This window comes from Galendromus occidentalis, unplaced genomic scaffold (assembly GCF_000255335.2).
Source record: "Galendromus occidentalis unplaced genomic scaffold, Mocc_1.1 scf7180000077089, whole genome shotgun sequence".
NCBI lineage: Eukaryota > Metazoa > Arthropoda > Arachnida > Mesostigmata > Phytoseiidae > Galendromus > Galendromus occidentalis.
In genome coordinates this window covers 77,382-89,405 of record NW_003805077.1, presented here as the reverse complement: position 1 = coordinate 89,405, position 12,024 = coordinate 77,382, and the positions used below count along the sequence as shown (strand labels likewise).

Here is a 12,024-nt window from a genome sequence, read left to right as displayed (position 1 = left end):
ATAAGATGATCTGGATTTTTTCAAACAAGAAGTCACCCACGGCTCTCTTACCGCAGTATCATTCCTTTATTATCGACTCGGGTCGTATATCTAGCGGAAGGATGAAATCAAGCTCGATGTGGACGATGCGAGCTTGCCCCTTCCTGGGAGGCTTTCCTATCACATGTTCGGAAGCAGGCTCGAGGTCGGCATGTGGAAGCTCTTAGCCGCGCGGGGATAGCGACGCTCGCGTCTTTCTCATCTTTGAACCAGAAGAATGTAGCCCAAGGAGGATCATACGCAACGGGATACCAGGATCGATGCTCATTGCCGGCCCTCAATGCAAGATACCTCCACAAGGCAGCCTAAAAGGTTCCTCTCGGAGAAGCTCATCCGCGAACATTCCTCCATTCAACGTCCACAATCGTGATGTATATATTCTCAAGCCGAAATTTTCTCTCCATTCTCGAGTTCCCCTACCATTCCATTCCCGATAGGGAACACTCTGTCTGCATGCATGGACGATCGCATCGATGCAGATGCCCATGCTTCTGAAGGCGCCTGATTGCCCGAAGTCGTTCCATCAAACTTTCGTGAGATTCGTCCGAGCCAGTACAGCGTCAGTTTCCGAACGATTCCAGCTTATTCGATGACCGAAGCGATAATACTATCGACGATTACAATCAGCTCTCTTCGATTCCACGCTCTCCGAGTTTGTGCGTAAGTATAATACATCGTTCGCGAGCAGAAAGCCCCGAGCTACCTAGCTTGATCACGGAGTTCTCACGGCTATCCTGCGTCGGGTTGAAGTGATCGATCGATCTGGGATTCGAATCGCACGGAGTGACTCCTCATCGAAGAAACCCCAACGATTCGGCGTGACTGATTCCTCTCCATTTTAGAGGGAAATTGGGGTTACCTCAATCTTCCCCTCATCGTAGGCTCTATTCTCCCCTCACGGCGTGTGTGAGACGAACTGCTCCTAGGAGCGGGGTTCAGTACATGAGTATGGAGAGAGTTTCATAACTCCATGAAGCGCCACAAAGAGGGGATCCTAGCGGTGAGATAATCACGGAGGCAGCGTGAAACAGCGAGAACTATCGGATTATACAGAGCGGAATAAAAAATCTGATCGGGCAGCTGACATATTAAAGGCTCGAAGCATCGCCGAAAGAGTAAAATCGGGCTAGCGGATAAATGATCGATGTAGGCGAACACAACGATTTAGAAACGTACACTGGGTGCTGTTGAGGGTATGGGTGAGGAAAATCAACACAGAAGGAAATCAAGGAGGAAGGGTATTTTAAAAAAGTTTATTCACCGAAGCTTGTTCGGCCCGTCCGCCTGCACGCCAGGGTGCTCATAAAAGAGACGGAATCGATCGGCAACAATCCAGCTTGCCTTTTTCCATAGTGAATATCTTAATGAGCAGCAACAGCAGCATGTTTGCGTTCTTCCAGTCAGGGTCGCTTTTTTTCGTTTTAATGAAAAAGTGGCGCCAAGATCTCGACAAGATCTTCATCATCATATTTCCCTAGTTATCGTAAAGAATGGAGCAGCATAACCCGCAGTACCATTGAAGAGTACTGGTCTTAGTAGCAATATTACAGGATGGTGGTGAATGTGTTATTCGTCGTCCACTTCTTCTCCTCCGATAGGCGAGCCCCACAGAAGGCATTCGCTGACTCGAAAAGCAAATGTCTCGGAGGGAAATGGAGAACGATTTCTCTCTGCCAATTGATTCTTCTCGTCGTTGAGGAAAGTGTTTGCTTAAATTAACTGATTGAAAACACGAAATACCGACGAATCGTTTCGAAGGCGACAACTGGATAAGATAGCATAGCTTGGGACGGGACAAGAGGGTGTCGTAGAACGGGAGGAGGGAAACTTCGTGAGGCGAGAAACAGACCCGAAGTGGACGTGACTGGGTTAAAACCATCATCTCCGTCTTAATCATTATCTCAATGACCTAAAATTTGCATAAGTGTTAATGCTTGCGGTAGCGCCTTTGCATAGCCCTCTCAGCAAGGAAGACCGGTCGGGGGCGAGTCTCTCCTTATCTTTCGCTCTTCTTCAGCTTCTCTCTCTACTTCATCGTCAAATCAGCTGCTCCTGCCTCGCACGCAGTTTTGACGTTAGTCTTGATGTACCATCACATCATTTCGAACGCACCCTTTACGAGGCAGATCGGACATTCAGTCGTCACAAAACAACCCGAAAAATATATATAAAATGGGATGGGATACCTGTTGCACCTGGCTTGCGCCCTGAACCTGCACCGAACTCCCTCGAGCTTTTCTCCCCACGGGGAGCGGGGCTGCTCCGTCATAAGGTCCGTTAGGTTAGAGAGTTCAATGATTAATATTTAGACGTCTCGACATTCAGGGAAAATATTGCTACGGAATCGAGAACGGAAGAGGAGATTTGCTATGGGTATTCTGAAGGGAAGAACGAACGTGATCGGGGAAACGTTTTTAGATGGACACTTAAGGTAGGTCGGAAGGAAAGCGATCGTGTGAACATCGATAGACGAGGAATAGAAGCACGATAGGCGACTCCGTAGGAGAAGATCTGTCTGAGCCACTCGCTCGATGAAACCCTCACACGATCGAAATTAGAGAATAAAACTTTTCCATATAGCCGCTCTGTGATATGAGTGCCAGAAGTCGACATGCCGAAACATGACACAACCAATGCACATGCATGATCCGTATTGTTCTACCCGAGATCTACCTAGGATCCTACCAATTCCCCCGCCCTCTTCCCCTATGAACGGCTCTTGCCTCTGTCATGAATTTTACCACTTTGACCCGATCACATAGGCTTTCTTTAATGGAAGATGCGATCAGACTCAACGGCGGGGTCCCCATGCTACGCCGGACCCGTTCGAGGGGCGGCCTCCGAACGATGGGAAGTCGGATTGGCTCTCCGAATCCGGAACGTTTTGCGATGACGATTGAGACCAAGGAGCGCCCTGAACCACGAAACCCTGACGACCACCAGCTCCTCCTTGACGAGCCTGGAAAATGTTGTTGAGGGTATCTTGTCTAGGTCTCTGGTAGAGACTTTCGTCGGAGACCGACTCCATCAGTTCATCTTCTTGATCCTTGAGATACTGGATGGCGTCCTCAACATTGTCTTCCATACCTTTGGGGAGAAACGAGACGTTTGTCAGTACGAAGTCCCGAAATATCGGCTCATGCTGGTACCGCGAGCTTCAAATTCAGTTTTTTTCTCGAAGGGCCGGAGCCTGGCAGCCCTTCGAAACACTTCGGGCGGGGGGGGGGGGAGGTTTCCGCTTCAGACTGACAGAACGGAGAAAAGAAATTGAACTCACCAACGACTTCAACAAGATCGGGATCAGAGGCGTCTGGACGAGGGAACTTAATCTCCACTTTGAAGTCGTCCATGATCTTGCGGACGCGACGACCTCTCTGTCCAATGATCCGAGAATGGGTTCTGTAGCGGAGGGAAAAATATTCGGTTTGACATATAGGGCTGCTGAGGAATTAGAGAATTGAGCCTAGTCGGAATCAGAGAATCAGATCTCCTAAGAATCAGTTCTGGATATTCTCGAAGCCCGGCCCGCATACCTGTGATCAAGCTTGATGGTCTTGGTAATCATTTCGTCGAGTTCTTGCACCATGGTGAGGATTTCGTCACGGGCTGCGTAAGCGTTCTGCTCGTAGCCTGTGACGGTGATTGTCGTCGAGGACGAAGCTTCACCATCGGAGGTCTTGCTTGGGAACTGAATTTGAACTTGGTATTTCTCGCGGAGTTTAGTGACCACGGCTCCTTTGCGTCCGACAATCTTGGGGTGGTGTTTCGCAGGAACATCGATAGTCAAAGAGAACGACTTCAGCTTACGATCCTGCTCGTCTTCCTCTAGCTTCTTGATCCTTTCCTCGAGTTCCTCACGGCAGCTGGCCACTCTATGCGGCGCGCCGGACACTTTCACGAAGTCGACGTTCTCACCGGCCTGCGGCACTTTAATGTTGACGTCGTACTTGTCCATAAGCTCGCGAACGTCTTTGCCCTTCTGACCGATGATGTATCGGTGGAGTTTGGCGTCGACGGGCACATCGATCGAGATCGGAATAAGGTTCTCAAGAGCTTGTTTGGCGGCTTCACAACGTTCCTTGAGACCAGTGATGGTGATAATGTTTCGGACATCGTTCTCGTCTCCCGTGTTCTCCTCGGCGGGTTCATCGCCGTTCTGTTGGCGGTCTGGGAATTTGATTTGAACGCTGAACTCCTTCGTGATAGCCTGCACCTTCACACCCTTAGGTCCCATGACGGAACGGTGGTGAACTTGAGGAATGCAGCAGTTGATGGTGACCTGACTGTCTAGCTCCTTGACCCTATCAAGCAGATTCTGTTTGGCACCAGCGACGAATTCCTTAGCACCCTTAATCGTAACGGTGTCGGATCCGCTCCCGCTCTTGGGGAAGCTCACCTGGAAATCGCAAGGAAAGCTTTACGGGTGGACCTCGACGGCGAAATCGGGGCTTTGGAATCAGCTCGCCGGGGGGAGACCCCTCGCCTATTCAGGAAGTCTCGACTCACCTGCACTCCCCCGAATTCCTCGGCGACGATCTCGAGGACTTCACCTCGTCTTGCCACGAAGTGCTTGTGGTGTTTTGCGGGGATCTGGACGGTATCCTCAGTGTCGTTTTCAAGAGCAGCGATCATTGCTTCGAGCTCCTTGCGAGCCGCCTGAACGGACAAGACGAGTTAGAATATTTTCCCGGAAATTCGTACTGCTCCTCGTAGTCAAACAAATTTCCATTGGGCTAGCTGATGCGAGACGCCGTCGTAGCCGAACTTACTTTGACGGCTTGCTCCCGACCAATAATCACGATGGTCTCCCGGTCCTCGCTGTCCTCCGCGGGGAAAATAACTCTGGCGGTTGTTTTTTCACGGAGTTTGTGAATGTTGGCGCCCTTGCGTCCGATGAGGTATTTCATGTACTGCGGCTTCGCCTTGACTTCCTCGCTGTAGCTGGCGAGCGCGCGTTCGTTGGCCTCTTCGAGAAGACGCGCCTTGGCTTTCTCGACCATGTCTTTCGGACCTGAGATGATGCAGCGATCCGAGTTTTTCCCGCTGGGTGGGAACTCGACGTCAACCTCGGACGCAGCACAGCCGGCGTCCTCGAGGATCGAGTTCAGGAGGGCACGCTTGAAACGCAGGAGAGCGCCGTGAATCTTGTTGGGGATGAGGATCTCTTTCTCGACGATGTCGGAGTTCTTCCTCTGGGCATCGAGGAGCAGCATTTTGGCTTTCTCGACTTTGTCTTTCTCGCCGACGATGCTCACGAGTTCTGCGGAGCCGTCTTTTGGAAGAGAAATTTTGGCCGTTGTGTCCTTCTGAATCGTTTGTAGAATTGTGCGGCCTTTCGGATTTTGGAGATAACGGACAAACTGTTTGAAGAGGTTCACGTCGACCTTGTAGTTCGTCCGCTGGAGTTCCTTGATCATTCCGGAAAGCGATTTGTGGCATTCTTCAACGTCGCGCTTATCACCACGAATGGTGATAATGTCGGAATTCTTGGAGGCCGAAGGCACCGAAATGCTGACCTGGTTGAACTTGTTCCGGAGCTCGTTTATTTTCTCTCCACCGGGCCCGATGATCTGGCCGTGGAGCCGGCTCTCGCATTTGAGTTCCTTGACGGTCTCGTTACGCAGTTTCTTGACCATCTCTTCGAGTTCTTTCTTGGCTTTTGCGACATCGTTCGGTTCGCCTTCGATGGTGATCACTTCGGCGTTGCCGTCGTTCGCAGCAGGAATGTGGATTTTCACATTGAGTTCCTGCTTCAGTCGGTTGACATTGGCTCCGTTCTTGCCGATGATGTGAGGGTGGTACGAGGCCGGGGCAATGATTTCAGTGCAAGTCGTTTGAGACGTGATCTGATCGATTTCCGACTGCAGGAGTCCACGAACCTGATCCCAAACAGAACACTCGCTCAGTATCTATTTCTCTCCGAGTCGGTTTATGAGCAGGGAGCCGAGCTGTGTAGGGCGATCGACTGGTGATTTATCGCGACAGGAATCGATACTTACGCTCTGAACTGATTCCCTTGGTCCTTCGATACGGATCGTGTTGTCGACAAACTCGACGTAGACATCCTTGAAGTTCTCGCGGATACGATTGATGTTCTCGCCTTTCTTTCCGATCAAATATTTGTGAAGCCATGAAGGAGCGCTCATTTCAGCTTTAGTCATGCTATTGGCTTTCTCGTAGACGAGAGACAGAGCTTGTCCCAATTTCCCGGGCTCACCCAGGAGCTTGATGGTGTCCGAATCGACGTCTTGCGGAGGCACCTAAAATTATTATTTTACAATGAGGAGAGCGGTTCCTCTGTCCCTGGTGGGATGCACCGGGTCCGGAGGAGAAACAGAAGGAGAAGAGAAAATAAAAATTCCTGTCTAGGTTAGTTTTCTCCGAAGCTTTGGGAGCTGCCGACGAACGCCCTGTTCGTAACAGTTTGGACTCACGTACTGTGTGTTTACTATCTAAACAGGAACACTGAAAATGAACTCCCGCATCTAAACCATGGTGGGTATACACGAGGTAGAAGAGGTATAATGGGAGAAATGAAGGAAGATGATAAGACGAGTAAGTCGGAAGGAGAGACGAGTAGCTCAACTGGGCGAATCAGAGAAAGGCGGAAATTCCTGGATCGCCTCCCATAGCGGAAGGGAAACTAACCTCAATCCAGACGCCTGTTTTCTCGAACATGTCCTGCAGGGTCTGACCTCCGCGACCAAGGATATACTTGTGCTGATCCTTGGGCACCTAGTAAACGAATAATTCGATCAAGATACAAGTCCACATCTCACGGTTCCGCCCTCGGCCACTTGTGGGAACATCCGGGCCCGAACTCCGTATCTTAGTCACCAGCGAGAGTTCCACCACGAACCTGCATCGATGTATCCTTGATGTTTGTTTTACACTCCTCGTAGATCTGGGCGATCGCTTTCTTGGCTTCGGCCACCCCTTCTTTCTCGCCGGTGATCACAATCAAAGTGTCCTCCTTGGAGCTCAGAGGCGGGATTCTGATTCTAGCTCCGGTCTGCTGTCTGATGCTCTCAACATTTTTGTTGCTTGGTCCCATGATGAAGACATGATATTTCTTCTCAACTTCAATAACTTCGCGATCGTTCTTGGCCAACTCATCAGACAAAGTTTGGATCCTGAAGTGGAGGCGGTACATGCTTAGCGACCGATTCGAGACGGATTTCTCCTAAAGGGTCCCGGGCTCAGATCGATGTCCTGACTTACTTGTGAGCCGCCGCAGCGATGCCTTCTTTCGGTCCTTTGATGGAGATGACCTCAGAATCATCTTCGTGTCGGGGAACGCTGATCTTGGTACCAGTTTCCTGGAATTTATTTCGATTTTCGGGAATTGATTCTAGTGGCGGGAAGCTTCTTCATGCGATGCCAAGGCGGGATCTCTCGATTGAACATAATTGATGATGTCAACCCTGCGACAAGGATGATGCGTTCTTGACGGTGAGCACTCTACTCACCGTTTCGAGTTGCTTGAGCTTGGCAGCTTTCACTCCAAGAATGTGTCGATGGTGATCCTTCGGAATCAAGAGATCGGCTTGCGCTTCGCGGATCAGCTGGGCCATGATGCTCTTCTTCGCTTCCGCCACCCTGCGATTTGGAATAAATTCATTCTGATAATCATCAACCGACCCGGTCCCACATTTGGACCAACGGATCATCGCACCATCTCATCGGAGTAATCGGATTTCGATCATCAATGAATCCGGATTTCGGGACTACTTCACCGAACCGCTCCACAAAGGGGGTAGTTCTCTATGATTCGATGTTGTAAGGGCATTCCAATGTCCCGCCCGGGGGATATGATTTCGAGAAGTATCTATGAACGAACCTATCAGCTTTTCCATTGATGACGACAGTGAGCACGCCATCCGTTTTCGAAGTAGTGAGCTCAACAGATGTCTGGGTTTGAGTTCCGATCTTGTAGACGATATTTCGTTCGCGTTCAGAGGCTTGATCACAATCGCTTGAACCTGGGGAAGTCATCGGATTAGGTCGAGGGGTATTGCTCGGGAAACGAGTCCAAGGGCGCCACCGAGCCCCATCGATCATTACCCGGGCCTTGGATCTGCGTCGATACGCAACTCGAATTGGTCCCGAATACCACTATGAAGAAATCGGACTCCCTCGGTGAGCTAATCAAAACTCCACATGTTTTACTCCGCGATGGCTTCTGACTAGGGTTTTCGCTCGAATGTCGCGCGAAATCTCGCGGAAAGGAATGGCAAAGTTTTTGGTGTGCGATTCGGAAGCATGCAGGGTTCAGAATAAGATTCGGGAGCATCTGATTCCCGATACTTCCGCAAAAATCATTTCCTCACGACTTCCATACGATTCGCGATACCATTCCTCACGACGTGGATCACTAGCCGGAGATGTGGACGTCCAAACGGCAGGAATCCAAAAAAAACTCCGTTTTCCACGACTGTATGATTTCGGTGTCTCACGGGGTTCAATCGATACTACGCTCGCTCACTCCGATTCCAAGGTCCGCACGCTGCATCTCACTCAGGCTTTCTCCTTATTCAAACTACGATCAGATCTCGCGTTGTGGACTTGACCCATCCTTCGATCGTGGATTCAAAACATCCGAATCATGTACTTGAATAATTCAATATCTATCTCAGCAGTCATGAGGACTTGCTCCTCGTCGGTCGAGCGTGAAATATCGACCAGAGAAATCGCCTGCACAACGTCTGCCCCCTAAAAATTTCTCAGAGTTCCACCGTCGACTTTCATTCAGAGTCTCTAAGGGAATCAGAATAAGCGCACAAACCTCCGAATTTCGAAGAAGAAGGTAAATCCTTGTGTCGACGCTCCTCAGATGAAATCACGAAAAATTCCGTCTTGTTGATAGCTCGTACAGCGGGCACGCTTTTACTGCCCGTCAATCCCCACGAGCCGACTTTGCCGTTAACCACAGGAGCCGCCGCACCGAGGCCTCCGGGTAGAGCAGGGAAGAGTTCATCGTAGCACCCGTTTCCTCCATTTTCAGTGCCGTTCGAAGTCGTACCATTAGTGTCCATATCCGGTCCGGTCTGGATTTCAGGGCTAATCGTAAGGGACTCGAAGTCGTTGGAATCCATTGCAGAAGGGCCGTTCACGGTCAGTCACAGAGCGCTAGCTGCAGAGTTAGAAACTTCGCATCAAAAACTGATTCCTCACCACTCGCCGAACACCTCATATACGGCACTCACTCTCGCTCGTTAGCTCGCGATTACGAGGATTCCGCTCGGTCTCCTGCTCTCGATCGATTTCCGCACCTTTTGTATATCTTGTTCAGCCGGAGCGGAACCTCCGAAACATTCTTCGGAAACCGCTCCATTCAACACGCTCCAAACATCTCACATCAGAACAAAATATCGAAACTAACAACGAAACCATTCCGCTGAATGAGCGTTTCGGAAAAGATTCGGCGCACGGGAATTCTTAGCAGAGATTAGGTTCAACGCATCCACACAAGCGTCCACGCTGGTATCGTCGACGACATCGCCGGAGCTGCCGACGTGTCAAACTCAAAGAAACAGAGTGTCTGCCGCGTTCCTCGCTACATGCCGTCCGCAAGCTGCTCCCGCGATTTCGTCCCCGATTCGATTTCTTCGAGTATCACAGTCAAACTACGAACGCGCAAATCGCTCAGATTCCCACTCTGGGTTTAGTCGACACGAGGTTTCGACCGGGACCCACGTCTCGAGCTCTCCGCCATCAAACAGCTGTGCGAAACACTAAATCCTCTACAAACATGCTGCTTTCGCCGGAAGCCCCGCACACGTGCAGCTCCGGAATTCGCCCATGGTGGGTCAAATAAACTCGATCCGGTAGCTTGATGATATCGAACTAGCGTGACTTGCAATCAGCGAAGTTCAAACTTCGCATCAATCGCGATTCGACCAGGTCTTTCTCTCGCGGAAGATGGTGCTCACGGAGACAACTCTTTCGACAACTCGACCGAAATGTTCCCCAGAATTCATACGAGTGGACCCGGCTCGGGCTCCTCGCATGGCGTGACGTCTCAGTTTCGAAAATCTGGAAGTGCCCCAACTTCATACGTACCGCACTGTCCCAAAAGTCGGTCCGGTAGATCGTTACGATCCAATACTCGTATCGGAGCTGAAAAACGAAATTATTATCAGACTCAGAGCTTGCAGCCCAAGAAAAAATGTTATCATGTATCGCTTTTAGTTAGGCGACGACCGACCGCATGCGACGTGCACAGTCGGCGAAAAGCAGGTTATAGACATCCGCACTGCTCCCACATTGCCATTTAAAAAGTTGACTTTTGACAATTTCGAGCCACAACATACGAATTTCGATTCGTAAAATGACTGGCCACCGACAAGGCAGGAACCACTGACTGGTACGCCTGGAGGAGTGAATTTTCCTCGAAAAATCTAACTTTCAACGCGACACGTCTCCACCGCTTACCAAAGCTCAGAACGGAATAACCAGGATAACGGCAGCTCCTGTAAGGTTCGATTCTACGTAGATAACGCCTGCGTTCTGCTAAGCGCCTGCTGCCGGCGGCCTCTTGGTCCCTGATAGTGTTTCCTGTCCTCAGAGATCAAGAACAGGGTCTCGGTGCATCCGTTTCTGCCACTCGAATCCTTACAAGATCGAGGAAAAATCGTAGAAATGAGATTTGTTTCTGCGGCCTGAACCCGAGAGGGTTGGAATGTACCGTCGGCTATCAGCTGAGACCCGACTATTGGCTGAGTGAGACAGACTCTCGTGACGTCATGGGTCCATGGTAGGCAGACGAAAATTTACAGAACAATGATTACGATCATCTTTGCCTGTAGCCCTACCTATGGGGGACGGAATCAGTCAATTTTTAGGTCCCTCGGCACCCAAGTTCCTATCTGGCTCTGGAAAAAAACTGCGAGCTCTATTATTCCAAATTGAATGATGAAAAGACGGGGCCCCCATCCATGACGCAATGGGACTGTGGTGGGCAGTGTGGACTCGGGATTGTGTGAAAAAATAGCTATGTTTTTTTCCCGCATGGCTCGCACCACTAACGCGGCGAATCACTCAGGGACCTCACCCACCTTGGTTACGACGGATCGCACGAAATCTCGGTGAAGCTCGCCGGGATCACACCAAGGCCACATCAGGATAAGACCCGGATCATAAGTGGACTGTGCGATCGGTGAACCGTCGTGATCTAGGTGTGATCTGCGGAACGCCTGAAGGCGGTTTGAGCTCCTCGGGAGGACCCTATGCTCCTACCACATAGCTCATCCTCGACTGCGCCTCCTTGCCGGGGCTGTTGGGTGTCGCAGTCAGCATGTTAGGACTTAACGACGAAAGAGGCGGACAATTCTGTTGCTCCATATTGAGCAATCTATCCAAGGTCTACATTCAAATTTATTTGTCGCGACTCTCTCGCAGAGAGTCTGCCCTTGAGGATTGTAGCGCTTCCACGCTGTGCAAGGTCGTGCACGGTTGTGCATCAGATCATAGGACCATCAGTGAGACTCGAGAAATTCGAGAATGAGTTCGCATGATGTATCGGGAAAGGTCACGGAGTGTTGCGATTTCGGCACAGACACTCAGAAGGAAGCCGCCCACACCCCTCGCTGGTCGCTCCACACCGGACCTGTGTGTAGACTCGACAGGGATAAGATCAACGCTAATGCCCGGACCAGACACCTTGTTCTTCGAATTTCTGCGGGCTGCGTCTGCGATTTCTGAGAGATTATAAAAAAGTTTGGGTGTCACATCTCTCATCATCAAGACTAGGCATCAAACGCAAGAAAGAGACAACGTATTATGGACCAAGCTCTTGAAAATATTTACGCATAATTATGCACGAATGTTTCAAATTATCGAATAAGAAGGATTCACGGTTCTGTCGCAAAACGCCCATGTATCTGGAGGAAGTTCTCTCTTCAATCTACAGCACGAGACACGATCGGAATTTAATCAAAGCTGATTTGATCCGATTCGTTTTCGCGACTACAATCCGTCGCGTCG

The 12,024-nt window shown here is 50.3% G+C and overlaps 1 protein-coding gene across 1 annotated transcript; it reads right to left on the bottom strand.

The window, feature by feature from the left end:
* Window positions 1-1,280: 1,280 nt before the first annotated feature.
* Window positions 1,281-10,491, bottom strand: Dp1 (satellite-binding protein 1 Dp1). The gene is made up of 15 exons (XM_029110782.1): window positions 10,474-10,491; window positions 10,102-10,158; window positions 8,825-9,172; window positions 7,880-8,021; window positions 7,509-7,638; window positions 7,261-7,358; window positions 6,899-7,172; window positions 6,688-6,774; window positions 6,478-6,504; window positions 6,039-6,299; window positions 4,809-5,918; window positions 4,546-4,695; window positions 3,573-4,435; window positions 3,317-3,438; window positions 1,281-3,126 (listed from the first exon to the last, which is right to left on the bottom strand). The coding sequence occupies exons 3-15, from the start codon at window positions 9,132-9,134 to the stop codon at window positions 2,831-2,833; spliced, it is 3,870 nt and encodes a 1,289-aa protein (XP_028966615.1). The 5' UTR covers window positions 9,135-9,172; window positions 10,102-10,158; window positions 10,474-10,491; the 3' UTR covers window positions 1,281-2,830.
* Between the last annotated feature and the right edge of the window lie 1,533 nt (window positions 10,492-12,024).

Bases quoted from the DNA above. Each gene is read 5' to 3' on its own strand.
- Dp1 (XM_029110782.1), bottom strand. From the start codon at position 9,134: ATGGATTCCAACGACTTCGAGTCCCTTACGATTAGCCCTGAAATCCAG. The intron at 7,639-7,879 runs GTTCGTTCATAG...TCCAAATCGCAG, and splicing joins ATCAATGGAAAAGCTGATAG to GGTGGCGGAAGCGAAGAAGA. The intron at 7,173-7,260 runs GTAAGTCAGGAC...CCTCCACTTCAG, and splicing joins ATCGCTGCGGCGGCTCACAA to GATCCAAACTTTGTCTGATG.